Source organism: Protomyctophum parallelum (assembly GCF_964188405.1).
Source record: "Protomyctophum parallelum genome assembly, chromosome: 8".
Lineage (NCBI taxonomy): Eukaryota > Metazoa > Chordata > Actinopteri > Myctophiformes > Myctophidae > Protomyctophum > Protomyctophum parallelum.
In genome coordinates this window covers 34,920,863-34,946,903 of record NC_139703.1, presented here as the reverse complement: position 1 = coordinate 34,946,903, position 26,041 = coordinate 34,920,863, and the positions used below count along the sequence as shown (strand labels likewise).

Sequence of the window (26,041 nt, the reverse complement as noted above, 5' to 3'; positions counted from 1 at the left end):
TAGTTTCATATCTATTTTCAGTTCTGGTGTGTGTAAAACTCTATTTTGCCGACGAGCTGTTAGCTTGAAGATGTGTCCATTTCGTGTCCACGCGTTAGTTTCCGGTTAAAATGGGCGGTGATGTTGTACTACACACGGCGAAACGCTTGGGAAATGGTGACTGTGGTGACTGTGAGGCAAAAATGTGCTATAGCCGCGATACGCACAAATGAAGCCATTACGCCACCTTTGGGGAATGACATGTGAGATTGAGCGTACTGAAAATACACACTCCTTTAGTCACTTTATTTACACCTGGGTGTAAATTTCCCTTTGTCACTATTCTCCAACATAAGGCACTGTAAATTGGCCGATGAAGTGAATGGGAGTGACGCAACTCTCCGTATTTGGCTCTACTTTTAGGTATTCGAAGAAGACTTCTAAATGGCTCATTTGTGAATGACCTATTCACGGACACACTGCTTAGCCATAACCCATTTAGGCCTGACATCGAAATTTAAAAAATGTCTTCTAAATCATGACAGTTTTCTAAAATACCTATGTTCCTATATCAGTGGTTCTCAATATTTCATGTCAAGGACCACAAAAATTATATGTAATTGGCCACCGACCCCCATCTGAAAATATGTTGTTCCAGGGACCCTCCAGAAGCAAAGATTTGAGTTAAAAAAGCTTGTAGGAGCTTGTAGATCTGCTATTTTTCAATAGCTAAAGTATAACATAATGCTTAAAACACCAAAAGGGTTTCCCGCCCAAAATGGGTTGAACATTTGGTGCAGCCATGTTTTGCTGCAAACTTAAGCACATCTCTTCCTCAAGAGTCTGGGGTTGGAAGGAATCAGAACAAAAATTATCTAATATGGAAGGCATATTGAGGACTTCATCTTCTTCTACGATGGTGACCTACAAGACGTTAAGCACTTTGACAGCTTCCTCAACTCCACTAGTGACAGTGTGGCACTTCACAGTACAGCCAGAGGGAAGTAAACTTTCTAGACCTCAAAATAACCAAAACATCCTCGGGGGGAGCTGCATACTAAAAATACCTTAATACCCTTCTGCATGCTGACAGCTTCCATCCCCCTCACCTTAGCCAATAGCATCTGGGGTGTGACAATTTAAGCGCCTTCAAATGCATTTTTAATGAAGATCTTTGATCTAAAAGCTGCAGAAATTAGGCTACGGTTTTGCAGAGCGTGGGTGTAAATATAGAGATTTGGAAACATTCAAGGAATAGTAGGGGGTGGGCAATTAGCACAAAACAATATCAAAACCGATATTTAGAACAAATAACGATAACCATTAACCAATAAGGAAGAGCATTTTATGCAACATTGCCTGCTCAAATTCAATATTATAAATGGAATATAAAGTGATCCATTTTGTTTTGTTTCCTGAACCTCCTACCTTAGCCTCTAGAGGGGCTCCCACTCCCTACAAGACACGCTGGTACACGGCTGAGGCTCAGGAGGTAGAGCAGGTCCACCAATGTCTGTGTTTAATGGCCGCTTCAATGCATTTCCAATGGAAGCCCATATGGTTTGAAAATAGACGATCTACAAGACCGCAGTGCGACGCGTTGTGAGCTTGTAGATAGTCTATTTTCAGCATGTGTAAAATCAGTCATTACGACGGCATCAAGGCACCGACAAAATACATTTTAATCGACTAAATCAACTGCAGATTTAGTCGACAGAAATCTTTTAGTCGACTAAAACTAAAACAACAAAAATCTAAATTTTCTGCCAAAAACAACACTGCTACCCCAGTAGAAACTCGTTAAATGGGGACAGTGTCACAGAAGCTACAGAAAATAGCAATACAAAATCCTCAGAGAGAGAGAGAGAGAGAGAGAGAGAGAGAGAGACAGAAAGACAGAGAGACAGAGAGAGAGGTGGAGACGAGAGAGAGAGAGAGATAGAGAGGGGCAGAGAGAGAGGGGAGGGGGTATAAATAAAATATGTCCCCTCTCCTCAGTGGTGTGATAAATGATTGCACAGCTAAGACCTGCTGCCAGCCCTGCAGACAGACAGACAGACAATGTGGAGAGCGTGCGTGTGCATGCGTGCGTGCTGGGGCGGTGGTGGTGGGGGTGTGCGTGTTGATACCAGACACATTCATTGGTATTCCAAGGCAGTCTCTCATGCAGGCAAGGCAAACAGCCAGTGCAGTCTTGCGGTGGCTCACAACACTTGTGCTTCAACAGTGACCCCTCAAGGCCACAGCAGGCTACTACAGCAAGCACCTAGTCAGGAATCTAGGTCATTGCATTATGAAGAAGCCCACCAGTGTGTGTGTGTGTGTGTGTGTGTGTGTGTGTGTACAAGGATAGGACTTTTTTTCCCTTTTTTTTAAGTGACCCTATTCAAGATTCGTTCATAATTCCCACAATACCTGAGCCGTACAACACAGTGTGTGTGCGCGCATGCACACACACACACACACACACAGTCCGACAACATAGTTCAAGCTGCTTCATTCACTCCGTGTCATACTGGTTGCGGCCTTGCGCAGTATCAAGGTATTGTGTATACTCGGCTGTTCAGGAATGCCAAAAGGTATGATTTACCATAAATAAATAGACGCTCCTAGACACGGAACTTAATCATGAAAATGTCACCCCATCACTAAAGTAGTTATTTAGCCGATATAAATTTCTTCAAATTGATGCTCTGGTAGCGTGGTTGGGGGGATGGCTGGTGTCTTTAATGATGTTGTGGGCTTTTCTTCATACAGCGAGTGGTGTAGATGTTGTGGAGGCTGGGTAGTGCTGTGCCGATGATTTTAGCTGCTGTTTTAACGGTCCTCTGCAACCTGTTGCAGTCCTGAGCGGTCGTGTTACTGTACCACACTGTGATACAGCCAGTTAAGACACTTTCAATTATACAGCGATAAAAGTCAACTAGTCCCTTTGTACTTAGGCCAAAAGGGGCCTCTCAGAAAGTACAGTCGCTGCTGCACCTTCTTGAGGATGTACTCGGTGATGAGTGAATGTGTGACATGACATGACATGACATGACATGACATGATATATGAAATGTGTCTTGTGACCCAGCGGCCTTGTAAGCAACACATATACACACATTTGACATAACAAAAAAAGAAAATACAATTACATACATAGATTTTTCCAATGATGCTCGGGTTTGGTTTCTCACCTTTGACCTTCACATACTGCAACTCTGCGTTGACACAGAGGGCCAGGTTGCTAGGCAACGTCCAGGGTGTAGTTGTCCAGGCAATCAGAGACACACCTGGGTCCTCCTCCAATGGGAAGCTGACAATTACCGATGGGTCCTGAACATCCTGCAGACAAAGCCCCAAGAGGAGAAGTTCATTATTAGTGTGGTTACCCAAAGGGAATCATGAACAGTGTTCATGAATTGAGGGTTTTTGTGAAAGACTTCTGCAAACTTTGAAAGCCAATGTTAGCCAATTAGGATGGAATATGAAATATCAGACAGATCCGTCTTGAACATTCATTCTGCCCCTCTTTTCAAACAACTCAATATTTGACCAATCTTTAATTTAAATACATACCAAACCTGCAACTTTATTTTCAAAGTATTGTTACAGCCAGTTGAATTTCCTTTGCCATGTAAAGACTTTTTCCAGTTCAACAGGGATGTGCAGTGTGCACCACTTCAATACGAGACAGGCAAATCATTTACATCTCCCAAAGCTCAGTACTGGTCTATGTCAGTTCTCCATCAGACACAGGGGGGCCCAGCTATGGAACACCTATACAGCAATCTCATCAAATTCTACTTCATTAAATAATTTAAAATATATGTTTAGGACCCACCGAATTGACCAGATCACTTAATTATATTTCTTTGTATCATCTCTTCTTTTCTCTAATCATGTACTGTAGATAACCAGGTATTCTAATCATGTTGTTGTTGTTCTATTTTCAATAGATTTTGTACACATTTAGAACTTGTGAAATGGCACATTCTGCACAATGAGTACTTTTACTTTTAGTACTGTAAGTACATTTTCAATTGCGTACTTTTGCCACCACTGCTTGTATGACCTTTCCTGAAGTAGTCGGGGGTTCCGTTGTGTGCCTACCTTGTAGTTCTGGTTGGATTCAAAGTTGGACAGAGGGGTGTTGCAGGCAGTGGAATATGGCATGACCTTCACGCCCCTGTACACCAGACCCTTGTCGTAGAGCTGCTTAAATACCCACCTGGAGTAATCAGAACATGCACAAAAATAAGACATTTTAAGTGGCAATGAGTGCAGATTGTATGCCGTTACATGGTGGGGGGTCTCAAATCAGTGTTGATTCCGTCGACTAATACTATGACAAACAATGTTTGTCGTCTAAAACTAGACTAACACTAAAAACATTCCATGTGACTAAAACAATAAGAATTCATCATCTCAACCACAGACACAGTTGGCGTAGTGCAATAAGAAATCAGCATCTCAACCACAGACACAGTTGGTGTAGTGCAATAAGAAATCAGCATCTCAACCACAGACACAGTTGGTGTAGTGCAATAAGAATTCATCATCTCAACCACAGACACAGTTGGTGTAGTGCAATAAGAATTCATCATCTCAACCACAGACAGTTGGTGTAGTGCAATAAGAATTCATCATCTCAACCACAGACACAGTTGGTGTAGTGCAATAAGAATTCATCATCTCAACCACAGACACAGTTGGTGTAGTGCAATAAGAATTCATCATCTCAACCACAGACACAGTTGGTGTAGTGCAATAAGAATTCATCATCTCAACCACAGACAGTTGGTGTAGTGCAATAAGAATTCATCATCTCAACCACAGACACAGTTGGTGTAGTGCAATAAGAATTCATCATCTCAACCACAGACACAGTTGGTGTAGTGCAATAAGAATTCATCATCTCAACCACAGACACAGTTGGTGTAGTGCAATAAGAATTCATCATCTCAACCACAGACACAGTTGGTGTGGTGCAATAAAAATGCAGCATCTCAACCACAGACACAGTTGCCCGACAACTAAATTGAGTAAAATAGTGCAGAAGAAGGAAAAATATGGAAATCAGCTGGGACAGACACAGTGAGCGCAGGACATCAAGGCCACTGTCTGTGGCAGGAGGAGTGCATTTCATTTTTCAACACAGCCAAGCTGAAGGGCATGCTGTGGCCCCCATGAAATTCCTGCCCTGATCTCACGTCAACAAAAATAATAAAATAGCACAGGAGACATGATTTAATTCTCAAGGTGACTGAGAAGAAAACAGATTCACTTGTTTTTAAGCCTGTGGTGGTAATAGCTTAGGTTTGGCATTATATTGGTGATTTACCTCAAAGTAAACATTGAAGTAAAACATAGCTATATGTTTTGAATTTTGATTGATGGGGTAATACAGTGCATTAATGAAGTAATCTACAAATCAAACTCTTTACTGTAGTATGCAAATATTACCATAATTTTGATGTTCAAAACGGTCCCAGGTTGGACCTTAATTATTTGCCAGAAGACAAGATAGTGCTACGCAAAATCGTGAGTTAAACACACTTCATGGATATTTAATTTCTACGCTATGAAATATATTGCAAGGATTCATACCAGACGGTCTCCATGAACCAGGGGTAGAGTGTCTTGTAGTCATTGTCAAAATCAATCCATCTGCCCATTCTTGTCACTGAGATCTGGGAACGTCACACAACAATGTAAAATACACAGGAGAAAAACTGAACAGTGTGCCATGCCAGTCATGAGAAAAATGTTCCAATATCCGTTTCGTTCAGTTAGTTTTGAACGATTCATGTATATTCATAATACATTTTGAATTAAACTGCTGATAAAGACAAATACATTTTTATTTAGGATCTGGACGGGAACCCCTTTTGGTGTTTTAAGCATTGTGTTTAGCTTATGCTTTAGCTATTGAAAAATAGCAGACCTACAAGCTCATAGTGCGGCATAGTGCGGCACTGTGCTGCGATACCAGCTTGCAGGTCTGCTATTTTTCAAAAATCATGAAAATGTGGCAGAAATCATTGAATATATTCTTTCAGAACTTTTTTTTTTTTCTTTTTTTTTTTTCTTTTTTTTTTTGCGGCTTACGCCTTTTATTGATTTTTTAAGGGATAGAAAGTAGGCTGACAGGAAACGGGAGAGAGATGGGGGGATGACATGCAGTAAAGGCCGTGTCGGGTCCGGGAGTCGAACCCGCGGCACACCGCGACTGGATCACCAGTCCGGTGCCCAGACCGTTACGCTACGGCCTGGGCCTTTCAGAACATTTTTAACTCAACTTTTTGCGTCCGTTTTCAGATGGGGGTCTGCGGCCAAATACAGATTATTCTGGGGGTCCTTGACATGAAATATTGAGCACCACTGATATAGAAACATAGGTATTTCTGAAAACTGTCATGATTTAGAAAAAAAAAAAAAAAAATCGACGTCAGGCCTAAATGGGTCCCAGTAGTATTTCATTAGGAATCAACGTTTCGACCCTCAGGTCTTCATCAGAAATGATGAGCTTAAGAACGGTGTGCGGACATCCTACCTTCTTTCTGTATGTACAGTACAGTATGGCCCTCATTTATCAATAGAGTGTAAATTCTGCCACAGATTTGAGTGCAGGTTTCGTAGTACACCCACGTCGCCACGGCATTTATAAAGTGATCGCAAACAGCTGATCCTTCCTTAATTTCGTTCTGACGTTAATAAATGTGACGGCTGAAATCTATCTGGCACGCCCTTAGCACGCCCTATGAAATCAAGCCTCGCCCTCGTTTTTTGCGACTGAACACATGAAATACGACCTGTGGGAACCATGGAAACCATGGAAAAAAAGTTTCTCCCGTGCCTTGCTGCCCGCCTCACCCACCTCTCTCATACACACACACACATATTTTGGTGTACGCACGGTTGATAAATGAGGGCCTATATGTTTCGTTCAGCACCCATCAACTTTTTTTGAGATGTGCATGCTTCCATTTTGGATCTTTCCATAGACTCCCAATGTAATTACTTTCCTTAATGTGTTACATAACTGTGCGAGACCAAGCCAGGTCTCCTTCTCTATGCTCACCTCCCACTCATTGGAGTATCTCATGACAATGTCCCTGCACGCCTTGTTGTAATTCGCAATGCCCATCTTTTCCACGTCAGCAGGCCCTTTGATGTTCAATGTTTTGTCAATCTCATATTCCTGTAAAAAACACAGAAACAAGAAACAAAAGAAAAACCTAATTAGAAGAATCTTTCAAATGTTTGAGCCGTTTGTCCTTATCTAAATGAAGTATAGCGTCCCTATTCTGCACGTCATAATAAATGAACATTCTGCAAAGACATTTGAGGTAGAGAGAGAGAAATGGAGGGCACGATTCTTACATTAGTCTGTAGTTGCTGATCTGGAGCCAACTACTGTGGCTTTAAAACAGACAAAGTGCTCGACTTAAAATTGTAGCAAAAAATAAGAGTAATTAAAATGAATTGGACAGTGCAGTGCAGCACGACAAATTTAGAAGTGAGATCGCATCCAAACAACAAAATGGATTTCATACAAATGTTGCATTAGAATGGCCCTAACACGAACCATATGCATTTTGCCACTGTCAGACACAATATGATGTAAGGTTACAGTATGTATACACTCAGAGCACCTTCATCAGAACTATTTTACCTGAATTTGTTTGTTACGTATACACCAAACCTCACATCTGCTCTCAGGCACTCGTAATGTGGCAAAATCCATTCATCTCTACTCCAAGGTACCAACTTTGAAACTGGATGAATAAATGAATGGCTTTATTTCAGTCTTAAGCCATGTACAGAGTTTAGTCACCACCACATGCGGCAAAATAAACGTATAATTCCTACCCTTTTACCTTGAATAATACGTAAAACAGAAACAATGACAAAACATTGAGAGAAACACATTTTGAGTGAAAGCAGCATTCCAGTTTGTCCTCATCGTTGTTGTATTGTTAGTACGTCAGCAAAGGTGAGCAATTGTTCAGTAGAAAAGGCTTATATAGCCAATATCTTCTTGCCACGCTTTATTAGCCTATTATTTGGTCCTGGGTCGTTAAAACTTTGTACATTATTAATTCCCATTTACACATGAGAGCAAATCACGTTTAGCTGATGCCCTCGCTTGCCAAATAAATCAGATGTACAAGCTGACAAGGCGTTGCGATGTGAGGCGTTGCAGCTAACAGAACGTTTATTTTTGACGAGCGACGCCATGAAGTTGTACATTCACTGCAGTGAAGTTGCTTTCATATTGGATATTCCATTGCCATTTATTGTGTGAAGAACGGGGAATGGGACGATGCCAATGATGCACATTTGATTCATGAACAGCTGGAATTCCTCATCCGATACACCCAACACATGGAAATTAAGGCCATCACGAATCAGACATTGGTCTACTACATACTTAGTAGCAAACCTACACTAAAATGTAGTAGGAATCTAAGAAGACCTTTGTGAATGAGGCAAATGGATTATACCTCATTAAGAATTCAAACTGAGAAATGATTCAAGTGTAAAAAAAACACAAGTAATGCTGTGTTCTTACCACAGGCAAACCGTGGCAGTCCCAGCCAAAGCGTCGGTCCACATGAAAGCCATTCTGGTGGGCAAAGCGGGTGACAATGTCCTTTATGGTGCCGGCCAGGATGTGCCCATAGTGGGGAAGACCAGTGGCAAAGGGAGGACCGTCGTAAAACGTGTATCTAGGACGAGACAAAGGGTAACAAAGATTTTCTCACTGACAAATACCTCCCCAAACGACATGAACATGATATCTACTGTACAGAATGCTTGAAACAAGTTGAGGTTCCTGTTATAAAACATACAGTATGCAAGCTGAAAAGTGCACATAAAATGATGCATTCCTTGATTTATCTACCTATCGACGTATTATTAAGGGCCTTGCAAACGTAAAGCGAGGAACGCAGGCGTTGAGGCCGCAACCAGGTCTGGTGAGTCGCGGGCGTCTGCACGAAACGAGCATGCGCGCAACAAATTCACGGGACCACGCTCACGTGAATACGCATGCGTTGTCGCAACTGCGACTGCTCCCCAGTGCTTTGCGCTAAAAACGCAGGTCTCATTGAAAAGGAACTATAGGCGCGTTATATCGCATCACGTTTGAAAGGCCCTTAACATATCCGTCACATCTTAATTGACAATTTTGGAACAGGTTTGCGAGCAACTGCTCTACTACAGTACGTGGCTACATTATACATTTGGAAGCTGGCTAGTTAGGGACTGACATACTGTAGTTGACCAGGTAACAACAGGTTAGCCAGTAGCTCCTTTACTGGCTATGATAGTCTGAATGTCACAAGACTGTGATTATATTCAACCATTCACCTCAGGGGGGCTCACTTTTCACCATATTACTATTACTACAGATTACATCTCTGAGGAAAACAAATAAATAATAACACAGAAAAAGGTAGGAAAACTACTTTTGAATGTCTTAGTGAATTTTCCTAATGCAATCGCCAAAACAACATGTTATGGAATTTCCCACATGAACTCCAAAACAATGATTCAAATAATCCTATCTCAGAGATTAAAATAGGGTGCATTTTGCATCGCAAAACGAAGTTTATAGTTAACGGACGCAATAAAACAACGAACTCTACATCCACGGAATGCACTACTGTACTGTTTTTTATTCTAGTTTATTTTGCTAGCTTTAGTTATAATAATCATTTCTTCTTCTGTTTTCTACATGAATGTAACTACCTTATAACCAGATAAAATGAAATGGGAGTTAAATGCTGCAATTTGTAAAAATGGCAAAATATGACTCTCACACTGAGAGGGACTGAATCCGTTTCATTGGAACCGTTTCCGAATACGGTTGCCTGGTCCCCGATGGCCATGATTCACATTGCCCGAGATTCAACAGCGCACCCGGGTAAACTTGCATAACACACTTTAATCCTCCAGATGGTGCTGTGCTTGATGGCTGGCGTGCACGGACACTGACCATCAACTCTGCAACATTGTCTCCAATAAATCCAGACACACTGCATTGCATTGCCTCTTTGCCGTTATACTACTTCACTGTCAGCCTGCCTGCTATTCACTGTGTCAGTCAGTTCTTACCACCCGGGAACGGTACGCATCATTCACACTACCACAACATCTGCCAAGTGGTCCCACCCCTAAAAGACCAGCCCTGCACTCATTACATTGAAAACCTATTTACTGCTATCTGTGGTTTTAGGGCAACAGAGATTTTACATGTTTCTCTATTATTACGTTGTTACATGTGACCTTACTTGGGCCTGTTCTTGGACTGCTTCAGGCATTCCTGGAAGCAGTCCTTCTCCTTCCAGAACTGGAGGATCCTCTCCTCTTCAGAGGGAAAGTTGATGTTTTCAGCCACTGGCTCCACCATGGTTTCTGTTCAGGACACATTAAAACATAGCCCACATTATATGGTTAAGCAGCTTTTTACTTCTACGGGCCGACAGTGTGGAACAAACACTGTACCTTCGACAGGCAGCCTCTGTAGACATTTTTAAAGCACAGCTCAAGACCCACTTCTACACTCTTGCTTTTAATTGATCTTTAAATTTTTGAGTGGTGCAACCACTCCCTTTTATTACTTTTATTACTATTAGCCCCACAAGTCAGAACCCAATGGTACTGAAGTTTCTGACATTTTTGAGACCCAGCTACCATGGGGTCCTATTCCACCTCTACCCTGCCACCTGGTACGCAAACATAAATAAACATAAATACCGTCGGTTACATCGTTTCTGCGCCGTTTGAGGGCTTCTGTTCGTTTGAGGGCTTCTGAATGTGTGAACTATAGTTTACAACGTACACCACTGCGAATTCTCCTGTGCCGCGGAAGCGGTTAAGTATTTTTATTTTTTTTGACCGATTTGGTCGCTTTGATTCTTCTCTTCCTTCCATATTTATTGACACCTCATTGTACCGCCTATCTGGCTAGCTAGTGGCTATAGCTATGACAGAGCAGATCAGAGGCAGGAACGTAGCCACGCACAAGCCAACCCCGCAGCGGGAGGCGGTACAATAAACAGTATTTATGTATGCGTTCTATCATTTCCATACGAAAACACATCACCGCACAGGGACCCCATGGTCAGCCCCATGGTCAGCCCGGATTGGGCTGACCCAGGGGTTTCCGAGAGGGGCTACGGAGCTATATGTGTGGCTGTGTGGCTGGGTGGGTCTGAGCACGAAAACAGCATGGTTGTTTTTCACCACCTGTGCACCGCAACCTAACACACACAAACACACATGCACATATTAACGGTATATATGATTTCGGTTGTGCCAGTACAGTACAGTATTGTACAGGGACCCCCACATGGTCACTCTGTCAAAAAATATCTTTTACTGTATGAATTATTTGAGGTACCACTCGTACAATTTCGTCCCTGCGACCTTTATACTATAGGCCTGTCAAACTCACGTTCCGTTTTGCCATAAAAAAACATGCACAACTTTACAGTATTTGAAACTATATAAATACATGAACAAAATCCACAAAAAGTACTAGGCTATTATTAAAGTAAATTTGTCCAATTCAGACACTATAAACAAGACAGTGGAAACAAGCCCTTAGGACTTTTTGTGTTGTCCTGTTTAACAATCATTGTAAACTGTATATCTGCACAAAATGCAAAATGTTAATAAAGTATCAAATCAATGCAGCTCATGATGAATGACGCCTCCTTGTTGTTAGCTCCCAGGCTATGCTAACAGGTTTTAACTGTCAAGCTATAATCTTCCATAACTTTGTGACAACGTTCTCTGGTGAGTTTCTAAACAGCGGGTCTCGTATGGAGAACACAGCAATGCACCCGTTACAGAATATAACCACTGTGACATTGGAATGTGGATATATTTACAGTTACAGTAGCATATGATGATACTCACATGTGTTAAACAAGTCGCCGGGGCTGCAACAGAGGAGGAGGAGGAGATGGGAAATGATGCAAGCGACGGTCAACATGGGTGGAAGTGACGTGTGATTGTAGTCCAGTAAACGAATTAAAAAAGTAAAAACACTTTCACTGAGTTCGGAATAAATTGCTTTATTTAGTTTCTCAATTGATTCTGACAGGACATTAGGTCTACTAGCCAGGATAAAAGAAATCTGCTCACTGCAAATACCCTAAATTTGCATTAATCCAAGATGCCACCATGGACAACCTATAGCCTATTAAAAGGTAATAGGCCTATTTTCTAAATTTCATTATGCTTTAAGTAGAATGTGACGTGTCAAACTAGGGGGTTTTCATGATTCTGAATCCATTCCAAGCATTAGTTTTGCATGAAAAACACTCCTTGGGCTATAAACGGCCATAACCGTCATCACAAATGTGATGAGGTAAGCACATTTGGGGGCATACACCCCTTTCTAACTCTGTTACACTTACAGCCAACATATTTGTAACCAGGTGTAGGCTGAAGCCCAGGCTTTATTGTGCCTACCCTATTTGAAGAGTAACTTTCTTAGTTACAAAACAAAGCTGCATAGAGTTTAGTTCAACAAAAATAAAATCAATATAGGCATCAGCAGATTGTAGCCTACCATGAGATAACCAAGAATACAGAATTTATAGCCTATGCAAGTTTTCATGTCCATCTCTGCTTGGCCTATTAATATTACGTCTATTTTAGTATTTAAGCTGATCTTTTTATTATTAGTTTTGTAAATACACTTTTCTGTGTGATATAGGGGTTGTAATATTATTACTTATAAATTGCATTTCCATATTATTTTACTTTGCTCATTAGTCATATGTCTCATCATGTTTCCCTTATTATTATTCAATGTATAGTATCGTAGTATCCTTCCAAATATAACATGTGGCGCGGTGTGTCTGTTTGTCATACATAATTCACAACTTCCTATTAATGTATTGCATGTTGAGTTGACCTGTCTACCATTCGCCATCCAGACCTCTCCGAGTCTCGGGTCTTCTGGAAGAAGTGCGCCCTCCTGTGGCTATTCGGTGCGGTAAGAAAGCACGCTTTAACTTTAAATGTGAGAAATGAGAAGGAAAATAAATTATTCTTCACTGTAATGTTATTTTTGTATTTGTTTTACCACTTTCAATTGTCCAATTGTATTGGTTTCACTCTGTCTTGAAAAAATGTTTCCTAATATATATAAATTAAAAGTTTGGGATATTAAAAGTATCTCAAAGTATTTCATGTTGTCCCTTCAGACGGCCCACCTCACAACCGACATCTGCTTTGACAGAAATCTGACTGCTTTCTTCACAGTACTGTTTGACAGAATTGACCGTTTCCCTCTGCCCTTACCACTTTATAGCATACACGTTTTTGCCCCCTGGCAAGCCTTGTGCGGTCTAATTACCAGCAGTCATTTAAATCATTGCCCAAATTAGTACCAAAGGATGAGTATGCAGGGACATAAACTGCATTGGATTAGAATAGTTTTGATTGATTGATTGATTGAAATATTTATTAACAGTTTGTAGAATTTACAGTACATTTTAAGCACAAACTCAATACAAAGACTGTCAACTGTGAGTGGACGACCCAATTAAGCATTACACTTGTTTACAACAGGGTCCACATTGTTCAATTCATCAAAACATTTAAAGACATACAACCATTTAGAGACATACAAATAGACATTTCTATGTAGCTAAAGAACAGAACAGGAATTCATCATATGGGAAGCAAAAAAGGGAAAATATACAAGCACTGGGAAAATATACAATATACAGTGAGGGAAATGGGGTGGGGGGGATTCAGATTTTACAGAGGCCAGTTTCGAATTGCAGCCATCCGTAGGTGCCCTTTGAGAGCGGTTTTGAAGGAGTCAAGGGATTCACATGTCTTAATGACTGTTGGTAGGGCGTTCCACATTTTGGTGGCATAGGAGCGAAAAGAATTTAGTCCCTTGTTTGTGCCGAATCTGGGTTGTACATGGTTTGTTGCACTCCCTCTGGTGTTGTGGGTGTGGACTTCGTTTACATTAAGGAAGTATTTAGACAGGTACATGGGTATCTTGGTGGTGTATCGAATCTTGTGGACCAGACCCATTGCAAGATGCTGTACTCTGTCGACGACCCTAAGCCATCCCAGCCTGTCAAAGTGGGCAGGGGTGAGGTGGGTTCGGGGGGTGAGGCCAAGTAGGAGCCTGACCAGTTGAAGAAAAGATGCACAGGGCAGTGGTTCCCAAAGTGGGAGTCCCCAGCTAAATGAGTTTGTAACCAAATGGACTATCATGGGTGTGTAACTCAGTGTACAAATGGAGCCAAATGGACCCTGTCACGGGGCAGCCCGTGCCCTATACACAGACAATGATTGGGGACATTTCATAAACTTTACTACACCTGCTTCCAATTAATTATCATCAATTAGCCGGCTTGGAAGTGGTGGTTCAAGTTGTAAAGTGTATGTTCTATTTATTGATACTGTAACTGAAATGCATTGCTGAAGGATACTAATTGTTTTAAAGGTATTTATTGATGTGAAGTTGAATTGATTGTGAGTCACCTCTCCCTCTGCAGTGGCATTCCTGTTGACTGGGAAGGTGCCAAGTGCTGCAGAGGAGGAGGGGTGTTTGATTCGAGAGCAATCTTATTTAAAACCAAACTATAGTTTGTGTATGAATGGACGTCCGGAATTTCATGTTTAAGTTCAGGTTAAAACCTTCAGTAATGGTGTGTTAACTCATTGGCCTTTTGTATGCTTATGGTGAGTTAATTGAATTGCCAATTTGCTGTGATATGGTTTGGTATGTCTCTCCTATAAAGGGGAGACCGCAGCTGATGTGTGTTAGTTAGACCTTGGTTGACACACAGGTAACAGCCTAAGTGAGAGCTGCCAGGGCCCTTTTGAAAGTAAGGGTATGGCCTGTTACAGCTTCTCCTTGTTTTAGGTGTTGTTCAGTAGTGTTGTCTTCAAGTGTGTTTGTGTGTACATCTGTTATTTTGGCCAAATCTTGTTTTTCGTCATTGTCTTTGCCGAGGCCGCACTGTACCATAATCTGCACGGGACTGGAAAGGTGAATAAAAACCCCTAAAAGGGCATTCTTGGACTCGTCTGTCTTTTTGGAGCCTTGGCCGGTCGGCCAACTTCACAGACCCGTTTTAACATTGATTTTACAATATAAATGTGGGGTCCCAGAGATAGAAATGCCATTAAATGGGAAGTCCATATAGACTAAAAGCATGTAAAACTGGGGGTCATTGAAATTAAACGGGTTGAGAATCAATGCTAGAGCCAGACAATTCTCTTATGGCATATCTTTTCAAATGGGGGTCCACAGGCCAATTAGTGTCCATTTGGGGGTCCTTGACATGAAAAGGTGTGGGAACCACTGGCACTACTGAGAAACAACACAAGAGTAATCATTCTGAAAATTCATAAGTTACTAATCCAATATTCAGAGGAAAAGGCAGGTGCATAAAACAGACCATTTGCATGCCCTCTATACTAGTATAATGTATACTACATTAGCACAACGCTAAGCACTCGTTTGTATGGTCAGTGTGATATTTGGATAAATATAGGCACCATATTTACATTACAACCCAAGGAATACATTTTACCTAGTGATGCACCGAATATTCGGCCGCAGAAAATGGCTAAAAATGCATTTTCCGCCCATTCGGTTTTGGCCTGACTAGGCAGAAAATATCACCAAATAGTGTATGCAATTAATGCATTCAAAAGCTGAAATGTTTTATGGAGCCAACTAGTGATTATTATTGAAGTGTTTGCCATAAATCAGGTAGCTTTAAGGTACAGCCATGGCAGGAACAAATATATAATATAATAATTATTTTCGGTTTTCAGCCAAGAATTTCCCTTTCGGTGGATCCCCAATGTGAATCATGCAGTACAGATTTTGAGTCAAGTTTCACCTCAATGGGTTGCATACCTGCAAATGATCACTGGACCCTTGAAATTAAATATGGTGATCATTAAATATCATGCATTAAATATCACAACAGATGCAGCGGTAGAATCCAAGCAGTTTCTTTTTTTTTATAACAAAGCATAGCTTTATTTGTGATCAGTCTATGAACTTTTGACGTTAGACGGTCGAACACAGAAAATGGCGTAGATAGACGGTGATCTATGGCGCAGACGGTGCAGGTGCTGCTGCTGCTGCCAGGGCCTTCCTTGCTGCCTTCTGGCCCTTCTTGTTGTGCTTCTTGGCGAAGCGCATGTTCCTCAGGAACTTGGGGTCCACCTGCAGAGAGAAAAGAGGGGAACTGAGTGAGCAGCTCACAACTCCTGCAATCATAACATTGATGTCTACCTATAAGCAAACCTAAAAAGAAAGAAAAAAAAAAAAATCACACCGTGTGAACAGTGGTTCTCTCTCTCTCTCTCTCTCTCTCTCATTAGCAGGCAACAGTGCAGTACTGTCTCTCTCCGTTTCTGTCACAACAGCACCACTACTGGTACTCATTAACCAACACATAAGTGAACCAACACATGGGTGAACACATTATAGATAGAGCAGTGTTGTTTTTGGCGGCACATTTTTATTTGAGTTTTAGTCAGTCTCTTGAATAGCTTTCATTTAGTTTGTCACATTTTAGTCATGTGTAATGTTTTAGTGTTTAGTCTAGTTTTAGTCAACTAAATATAAGATTGTAGTCGACTAAAATGTGTTTTGGCGGGCCTTGATGATGTCTTCGTAATGGCCGAGCTTGTACCGTAGATTGGCTTATTTTCAGCATGCTTATTTTCAGCATGCATATTTTCAGCATGCAACCAATCGTTTTTCCCTTTAATTAGGGTATTTACGGTAAATCTCTCTCTGCTTGTTTTCAGGGTGCTGGTTGGGACGCTCGTGTTGCGGTCTATCACAGGCACAGATCGACTTTTTACGGGGACAGGTTTTAGTTGGGTCGGTCCCTGTGGGAGAGTGGGAGACGGCACCACGAGTGACTTAATTGTTCCAGTGCCTGGAGAATGGACAGGCATAGCGGAGAGTAGCTCTGGTTCATAGCAGACCTACTGTCCCTTATTATCGTAAAGTTGGGTAGTGTACACTGTTTATTTTGCATCGAGGAAAAATGTTTTTTTTTAAGAATTTGGACATAGTTTAAACGTTTTCACTTTTTAATTCCAAAGGGGATTTATCTCTTTGTTTAAAAGGATCCCTGGCCAGACAAATGACTTAAAACACTATACTTGCCCTCTACATCTAAAAAATAAAAAACACCTTAAATATTTGTATTTCTTTCATAAATAGAGAATCTTTCACTCAATAGGAACTGCTCCTGTCCAAGTTGAGGATGTCATATGACTAGTCCATGTGTGGTCCAGCCCCAGGGAATGTATGGAATGCACATGCTAATAAAAAGTATTTAAATATTGCTTTGATGCTCATTATTATTCTTAGGAAGTATTAAGTTGTTTTTATTAGCATATGCATTCCATAGGGCTGGACTAGCTCTGGTCCATAGCCTTACTGCTTCTTGCGCAGGGCAGATAGAAGCAGTAAGGCTATGGACCAGAGCTAAGGCTGGACCACACACAAATCAACCTGCGTTGTGAGCAGTCCCTATTGATTGAAAGATTCTCTATTTATGAAAGAAATAAAATATTTATGGTGTTTTCATAGAGGTATAATGTTTTAAGGCTTTTGTCTTATTAGCCAGGGATCCTTAAGGTTTGGAATTTATTCAAATAGGAAAATTCACATTTGTTTGCATTTAAAAAAAAACATATTGAGACAATTTATTTATTTTACTGAAAAAAGGGAAATCGAAATCGAGGTTTCAGAGGGAAAAAAAAGTTTTTTTTTTTTTTAAGCAAAATCGTGCAGCCCTAATGAACAGTTTAATGTTTGTTTTGTCTGTCACTGAGCATTATGATTCACGATGTTGTAAGATAAGGCTTGGTAAAGCGCCCCTCACTTCATACGGGTGTGATTATTAAATCATACAGTGCTTCAAAACTCTCTCAACGTTAATAATCCTATGTAGGCATTTCACTGCAACGAATAAAATAAAAATATTTCAATGCAACAAACTGCCCAGCTTCAAATGACAAAGCCACAATCCCTAAAAACTGACTAAAGTCCTCACGAATCAAGTTGTAACACTAATGTGTTATGGATACCTACCCCCCGCAATGATTCATATCGCTCAATCTTTGCCTTCTTGATGCCATTCCTGTGGGCTTTACGAGCTGTGAAGAGGGAGAAAAAGATAAACACTTGTGGTGAAAAAAATGGCAGAAAATGGCAGATTCAGTCAATCGCAAACAGTTTTAGTCTTTGTCTTAGTCAGCCTTTTGGATAGGTAATTAGTTAAGTCACATTTTAGTCACCTGGAATGTTTCAGTCGACTAAATGCCATAAGATTTTAGTCGACTAAAATGTGTTTTGGCGGGCCTTGATGATGTCACCGAGCTTGTAGATGGGCTTATTTTCAGCATGCAACCAATTGTAAAATCACTTTATACTAGATCTCGTCCACTAGTGCCTTCCTAACATTTTAGTCTAGTTTTTATCCATTGACGAAATTGTCAATACATTTGGTCTTAGTCATCATAGCTTAGTTTTAATTTAGTATATATTTAGTTTGACAGTGGAAAAAAGTTAGTCGAACATTTTTCGTCTTAGTTTTAGTCGAAAAAAAACACTGCAGGACATCCATCTTTAATGGACTGTCCTGAAACGATTGATTTAAATTATGTATTAACAGTTTGCAGAATTACAGTACATTTCAAGCACAACTCAATACAAAGACTGTTAACTGTGAGTGGACGACCCAATAAAGCAGTACACTCGTTTGCAAGAGGGTCCAGTCCACCTTGTTCAAATCAAAACATTTAGAGGTACAAATACATATAGCCAAAGAACAGAACAGGAATTCATCATAATAGCTAATCACGACCAAATCATATCATTACGTTTGAGTCTTCAGTCCAGATATACTCACATTGGTTGTGGGTCGTGTGGTTCTTGGACTTGGCCATCCTGCCTCAGATCTGTTGAGGGGAAAAATGAGCAAAATGAGCATTGTGTTCATCATGCCTCGATAGCGCAGCATACTAGCAGTGTACACTCGGCATGTAAACAATGCTTTATACCTTCAAAAGCAACCCCTATCATTGGCGTGGGATGACAATGCATATACTGTTAGATAGCGACGCATGTATACATTAAATTGGCGTTATTCAATCTGAAGGAAACTTATATCAACTACATGTAAAGCTGCCGGTTAGAGCTTGGCTTGGTTTGAGTCAGGAAGCTAACATTTGGGATGCAATTTTTAAGCATAGTCGTGGCCTAAATCTCGCAAATATTTTAATCCACATGTAGATAATGTATTCCTTTATTGCAGAGGTCTGTTGTTAATTAGTTAACGTTTAAAATATGGAAGGATTGATGTAGATTCTCAGTGATGCACATCGGCGTGAAAATATGTACCCACCACACGTAGAGCGAGACGAGCGGAAGAGAACGACACCGTGGTCCGTGGAGGCGGAAGAACATCAAAGAGTTCAATAGAGAGAGGAAGACCAACAAACTCCTCTTTAAATAGCGACGCTGCCACCTACTGGGCAGCTTTATATGACGCGCGTTTGAGTGAAATTTGTATTCACATTAAAACGAATTAAAGCACAAATCAATACAAAAACTGTTACGAGGATGAAACCAGGAAAAGCACTAACCCTAACCCTTGATTACATTAAAGCCTAAGTGGTTCCCAAACTTTTTCATCTCAAGCCTCAAGGACCCCCAAATTGACACTAATTAGCCCGGGGACCCCCATTTGAAAAGACATGCCAGGGACCCCCATAAGAGAAGATTTGTACGGCTCTAGCAGTGATTCTCAACCTGTTTAATTTCAAGGACCCCCAGTTTGACATGCATTAGTCTACAGAGCCCATTTATGGTATTTCTATCTCTGGGACTATGGGACCCCCAATTTATATTGTAAAATGAATGCTAATTTAACTCAGAGAGTGTACAAATGGAACCAAGAGGGTCCATTTGTACACTCTCTGAGTCACAGACCCTTAAGGGTCCATTTGGTTCCAATCTATCATTTAGCTGGGGACCCCCTGGAACTCCCTCAAGGACCCCCGGGGTGTCCCCGGACGCCACTTTGGGAACCACTGTCCTACATACTGTAGGCCTATATACACTAATGTGAAAAACAGGAAATCATCATAGTCTACAACAGGGGGAAAGTTTCGAATTGCAGCCACCCAAGGTGCTCTTTGAGAGCGGTTTGGAAGGAGTCTAGGGATTCACATTTCTTAATGGCTGATGATGGCAGGGCGTTCCATTTTAGTGGCACGATAGGAGCGAGATGAATTTAAATCCCTTGTGTGTTTGAGTAATTACACATGTGAAGTGCCCAATCTGCCCACAAGGTGTCACTGTCAGTCCACACTGAAGAAATCACAGTTGCTTTGCTCACGCGCACACACACACACACACACGCACGCACACACGCACACACACACACACACACACACACACACACACACACACACACACACACACACACACACACACACACACACACACACACACACACACACACACACACACACACACACACCAACATTATAAAGCTTAACACTTGGTGGAACACATACTTTGCTTAACATATGGCTGATAATTTGACTGACAGGAGGGCTGTTATAAAATTGGCTTAATTAATCAAAACCATCGAAATGTGTAATTTGACCTATTTCAAAAATATTAGTGCAACTTTCGTTAATTTTTTACCCCAGCTAATAGCTATCACACAGAACTATGTTTTTGGTGTCCATATCACTACGCCCAAAAAATAGTTCCATGTGATAGAGGGGTCAAAGTTGAACGAAAGTTGCTCTAATATTTTAGAAATAGGTGAACAATACAAATGACGTTAGTTTTGTGAATTAATTTAGGCCTACTTTTACTGCGTGGCCCCAGTGCCCCCCCACAAAATGACCGGAACTATAGCAAAACCAGAGCAGAACCTTCACCACGGGAACAATCAATGAATACAGTTGCAGCTTAAAGTACAAAAAAATCGGAACTATATCCCTTAATCATCTCATCTTGGTTGGTGTAGGCCTACTACAGGGCCCACTTGAAAATCTGTGAAGATGGCCCCTTGGGACCACCCATCTGACCACTTGAGAGGTAAGATGGGTGGGCCGTGTGCATTTTCAGAGCATGTTTATTTTAATGATCAATCGATTGTGTTTCGGCTTGGGTCAATGGAGCAGACGCAGTACAGCCTACTTTAAGTCAAGATGTTATCATATATCATAATAAACATATTTTCAACGTTTTAAAGAAAAAGGCTCTATGTTCTCCCAGTGGGGGCTCCTCACTGGCAGGTGAGCATGTGACAAACGGAAATAGAAACTAGTGTATTTTATACAATGGCCTCGCAGTCCACCAGCGCTAGGAATCACTGCTGTAGCCGCTTGCCACAGATTCTGTATGCAGTACAGCCATGTTGTGACAGAGCATTTCTCACAACAGCTCCTCCAGGGTATATTGTTCTTTCGTCTTCTTTGTACAAAATCTCTTCTAAGATGTGATTCCATATCATAGCTCATTTTGCTAGGGACCCCCTGGAACCCACCCAAGGACCCCTCCCTCCACCTTTGATGTGATATGGTCAATCTTACTGAAGTAGCCTAGGCTACGATATTAGTTTTCTTGATCCTATATTTGCTTGTGAGGGGAGGAGAGGGGACGAGAGGTACAGTTTAGATGGCAGTATAGATGAGTGCAAAGGCAGATAAAGGCTGACTATATAGTACAGTGTTGTTTTTGGCAGCAAATTTCTATTTTAGTTTTAGTCATATATAGTCTCTTGAATAGTTTTAGATTTAGTCACATTTTAGTCACCTGGAATGTGTTAGAGTTGGTTTAGTTTTAGTGACTAAACCAGGTAAACCAGGTGACTAAAACTAACTAAATGTCATGAGCATTTTAGTCGACTAAATCTACAGGTGATTTAGTTGACTAAAATTTATTTTGGCGGGCCTTGATGCCGTCGTAATGACTATTTTTACATTTGCTGAACATAGCCGATCTACAAGCTCACAACGTGTCGCAACGCAACATTTTAGTCTAGTTTTTATTTGTTGACGAAATTGTCAGTATATTTAGTCTTAGTTTTAGTCATCATAGCTTAGATTTAATTTAGTTTCGATTTAGTTTTCGTCAGTGGAAAAAGGTAGTCAACGAACATTTTTAGTCTTAGTTTTAGTCGACGTAAACAACACTGCTGCATACATGTCTTGTAACGTATACAGCAGGGATGGATGAGCAACTCTGATGATGGATAGGGCCACTATATTTACACAGATCCACACTCACTCCAGAAGGGGCCACATGGCAGATTACTGTCGTAGCAAAAAATAGCTGATCAGCTATTTTTGCTATATAGGCCTATTGTAATTGAAATCCTGAAAATTTCTTTGATATTTACTTGCGCAAGCAGAGCGTGTAAGTATTGTGGTCGGCTGGACATGTACGTATGGTATGCGTAGTAGTTATCCTGGATGTTGATGGTGACGTAATTAACACCCCCGAAAGCCCAGGGCGATCGACAACAACGGGAGGTATGAACACATGATCTTTTCTTAGAATTGGACGGAATGATTTTGATCAAGAGTTATTCACGCTTTAAGATTTTCGATCTCGTCGGCTAAAACTGCAAACTGCATCGCCGCTTCTTTCTCATTCCTTCATTCTACATGTCATGCTTGTGCCCTGATTGCCAAGCACTGTCCAGCACAATGAAAGACATAGATAGAGGGTATCTGTGTGCGTGCATGCGTGCGTGTGTGCGTGATCTGCCCACTGCGCAGGTCAGAAAACCTCAGATACCCTGCAGCCTGTTTGAGCATTCAGGACATCATGTACAGTACATCTGGGACGCATCCACACACACAGACACATGTACAGGTGCGCACACATGCACGCACGCAGGCACACACACACTCACACACTCACATACACACAGTATACCACTCATTCAATAAGTGTTAACATCACAGGAAATGGAGGGGAACAGAGCTGACGGAGAAACAGAGAGGATAAGTGTGCATGTGATGTCTGATGTGATGCGTGGGCATTGGGTATGTGTTATGTGTGTGTGCATGGACTTACATGTGTGCGTGCATGGACTTGCATGTGTGCGTGCATGGACTTGCATGTGTGCGTGCATGGACTTGCATGTGTGCGTGCATGGACTTGCATGTGTGCGTGCATGGACTTGCATGTGTGCGTGCATGCACTTACATAATTTCAGAAAGCCCTGCATTGAATAGCTAGAAAATACTGTTCCTGAAGAAACAGTGTGGGCTCGAGTATAGCTACTCGATGATGATATATTGACCCATGTGACGTCCCTCTGTCTTCCTATTGGTTGGCCCAAATGGCGTCACAGCCCAGCAGGCAACGATATCACCCGCTCCCGACCAGAATAATCTATAATATTCTGTCCATATCGGGTCACGACAAAGTACAGTAGGCCTACATGAGTAAAACCACTGCTCCAGACTCCCATGTCACGTGTGGGAATATGTTCACAATCAGCATGGTAGAATAATGGGACAAAACCGAGGTGATGAATGTGTTCTATACTCTGATGATGATTCACTGTTATCAGTGCTGCATACTGCATTCTTCTGTCTTTGTCTAGCAAAAACACACACACTGACGCACGCACGCACACACACACACACACACACACGCACGCACGCACACACGCACGCACAGTGCAGAATGGTGCTTTCCTGCTGACCTATATGGCTGCTGTCTGTGATGAGGAGAAAGTAGGTCTCTACTGCAGTTAATCACAAATGACTATAGTTCTCTGATGGAAGGTGTTGATTAAGCATGTTACTCATGCACGCACGCAAGCACGCACGCACGCACACACACACACACACGCGCGCACGCACGCACGTGCGCACAGCTACTCTCATCTGCCTGCACTTGCATGAAAAGCAGATCAGCCTCTCGACTGTATAGCGAAAATAAAGATGGGTTTGTGTCATCAGAAAGCCTACTTCCGTGGTGGACACACTCTGAGCCCCCCACCACACGTATAAAAGGCACTTTTTGGCCAGAAAGGGATTTCTTTCCCACTGAAAAATCTTGTATATGGGATTTTCTCTTGGCAATATCAGTAGAGGACGCAGTGAACTAAAAAACATCGCTAGGATGCAACTGGGACGTATCCTCAGTGATGTATCCCAAGGTCATCGGGGTTTCGGGTCTTCCACCATCATACCCCTCACTCGGGTGACCCAGACGGGGTAAACGTCAGAGTAGCTGCCCTCGATCAGTCCCTTAGGGAAAAACCAGGGACACACTATCCGCTGCTCCAGAACTACTCTGCCTGTACCTGGGCGGCAGTTTTTTGATGTCAAGGTAACGACCCCCAAATTGACACTATAATTTACCCGCAGACCCCCATTTGAAAAGACATGCCAGGGACCCCCATGAGAGAAGATTCTTACAGCTCTAGCAGTGACTCTCAACCCGTTTAATTTCAACGACCACCAGTTTGACATGCAAATTAGTCTACGGACCCCCCACACGGCACCCCCCCCCCCCCCCCCCCCCCCCCATTTAATGGCATTTCTATCTCTGGGACCCCCAAAACACTAAAACATTCCAGGTGACTAAAATGTGACTGAAACTAAATGAAAACTATTCAAGAGACTATGACTAAAACCAAAATTCAAAATTTGCTGCCAAAAACAACACTGGTGGACATACAAGGTTTCTGGGTGATGAGAGCTGTGGCCTCACGGCTCTCTGCTGTCAGTGGCTATAGGTGGTGATGAGAGCTGTGGACTCATGGCTCTGTGCTGTCAGTGGCTATAGGTGGTGATGAGAGCTGTGGCCTCATGGCTCTGTGCTGTCAGTGACTATAGGTGGTGATGAGAGCTGTGGCCTCATGGCTCTGTGCTGTCAGTGGCTATAGGTGGTGATGAGAGCTGTGGCCTCATGGCTCTGTGCTGTCAGTGGCTATAGGTGGTGATGAGAGCTGTGGCCTCATGGCTCTGTGCTGTCAGTGACTATAGGTGGTGATGAGAGCTGTGGACTCATGGCTCTGTGCTGTCAGTGGCTATGGTGGTGATGAGAGCTGTGGACTCATGGCTCTGTGCTGTCAGTGGCTATAGGTGGTGATGAGAGCTGTGGACTCATGGCTCTGTGCTGTCAGTGGCTATAGGTGGTGATGAGAGCTGTGGCCTCATGGCTCTGTGCTGTCAGTGGCTATAGGTGGTGATGAGAGCTGTGGCCTCATGGCTCTGTGCTGTCAGTGGCTATAGGTGGTGATGAGAGCTGTGGCCTCATGGCTCTCTGCTGTCAGTGGCTATAGGTGGTGATGAGAGCTGTGGCCTCATGGCTCTCTGCTGTCAGTGGCTATAGGTGGTGATGAGAGCTGTGGACTCATGGCTCTCTGCTGTCAGTGGCTATAGGTGTGGATGAGAGCTGTGGCCTCATGGCTCTCTGCTGTCAGTGGCTATAGGTGTGGATGAGGTGAGATAAGGGCGAGATAATGTGATGGTGAAAATGAGAGATGCTATCGACGTTGCCTCCCGTGCTGCAGCGTGCTGCCATTGATGCTGAGTGCCAAGCAGGGAGGCATTGGGTCCCATCTTTACAGTCTCTTATACTAGATTACTCTGCTCTAACCACAAGGCCACTGTCTGGTCTGATCCCCATCATGGCTCTGCCTACAGCTTCATGTCAAAGAGTCCTTGAGCAAGACACTGAACTCCCCAACAAACATGTTGCCCCACCATCGGCGTATATACATGTCTTACGTGAAAGAATGAATAGAACATGAATATCAATTAAGTAGCCTAGGCTGCAACTCCATTCTCAGGCAACGATTCATTCATTTCTTCCTTTCTTTCTTTTTTTGGGCAGGTCCTTATTTTGGGCATGGGTGATTTGTATTTGTTTATTTAAATAGCAAATCTAATATAGCTCAAAACTGTGTGTGACACACAAATATCCTACGAGTAGGGCAACCAAATGCTCAGCTACGCCCCTGAACACATGCCATAGGCCTACTCTCCT

General features: G+C 42.1%; 4 protein-coding genes across 5 annotated transcripts in view; 1 reads left to right on the top strand and 3 right to left on the bottom strand.

Annotated features, from left to right (window-relative positions):
* The window catches only part of iars1 (isoleucyl-tRNA synthetase 1), a 90,626-nt gene extending 78,676 nt beyond the window's left edge, over window positions 1-11,950 (bottom strand). The window contains exons 1-7 of the mRNA XM_083771696.1: window positions 11,896-11,950; window positions 10,263-10,386; window positions 8,540-8,696; window positions 7,046-7,165; window positions 5,572-5,654; window positions 4,075-4,192; window positions 3,159-3,306 (exon numbers count right to left, since the gene is read on the bottom strand). Coding sequence (XP_083627822.1) covers window positions 3,159-3,306; window positions 4,075-4,192; window positions 5,572-5,654; window positions 7,046-7,165; window positions 8,540-8,696; window positions 10,263-10,381 — 745 coding nt within the window. The 5' untranslated portion in view covers window positions 10,382-10,386; window positions 11,896-11,950. The remainder of the gene's footprint in view (window positions 1-3,158; window positions 3,307-4,074; window positions 4,193-5,571; window positions 5,655-7,045; window positions 7,166-8,539; window positions 8,697-10,262; window positions 10,387-11,895) is intronic.
* The window catches only part of dusp7 (dual specificity phosphatase 7), a 140,238-nt gene that overhangs the window by 47,663 nt on the left and 66,534 nt on the right, over window positions 1-26,041 (bottom strand). The window lies entirely within an intron of this gene.
* rpl29 (ribosomal protein L29) lies at window positions 15,983-19,497 on the bottom strand. 2 transcript variants are annotated; one of them, XM_083771713.1, is made up of 5 exons: window positions 19,407-19,497; window positions 18,912-18,960; window positions 18,092-18,156; window positions 16,765-16,875; window positions 15,983-16,201 (listed from the first exon to the last, which is right to left on the bottom strand). In XM_083771713.1, exons 2-5 carry the CDS (start codon window positions 18,946-18,948, stop codon window positions 16,085-16,087), a joined length of 330 nt encoding a protein of 109 aa, XP_083627839.1. In that variant the 5' UTR covers window positions 18,949-18,960; window positions 19,407-19,497; the 3' UTR covers window positions 15,983-16,084. The 2 variants fall into 2 exon arrangements, with proteins under 2 accessions (XP_083627839.1, XP_083627840.1); XM_083771714.1 differs by lacking the exon at window positions 16,765-16,875 and having other exon boundaries at window positions 19,407-19,470.
* adsl (adenylosuccinate lyase) overlaps window positions 24,192-26,041 on the top strand; it is a gene marked incomplete at both ends in the record, with an annotated part of 382,286 nt that continues 380,436 nt past the window's right edge. The window contains one exon of the mRNA XM_083771131.1: window positions 24,192-24,212. Coding sequence (XP_083627257.1) covers window positions 24,192-24,212 — 21 coding nt within the window. The remainder of the gene's footprint in view (window positions 24,213-26,041) is intronic.

Coding starts and splice junctions, on each gene's coding strand:
- rpl29 (XM_083771713.1), bottom strand. CDS start 18,948: ATGGCCAAGTCCAAGAACCACACGACCCACAACCAAT. Junction 18,157..18,911: donor CCACACGACCCACAACCAAT/GTGAGTATATCT, acceptor CCCTCTTCACAG/CTCGTAAAGCCCACAGGAAT. Junction 16,202..16,764: donor CAAGCAGAGAGAGATTTACC/GTAAATACCCTA, acceptor TTCTCTCTGCAG/GTGGACCCCAAGTTCCTGAG.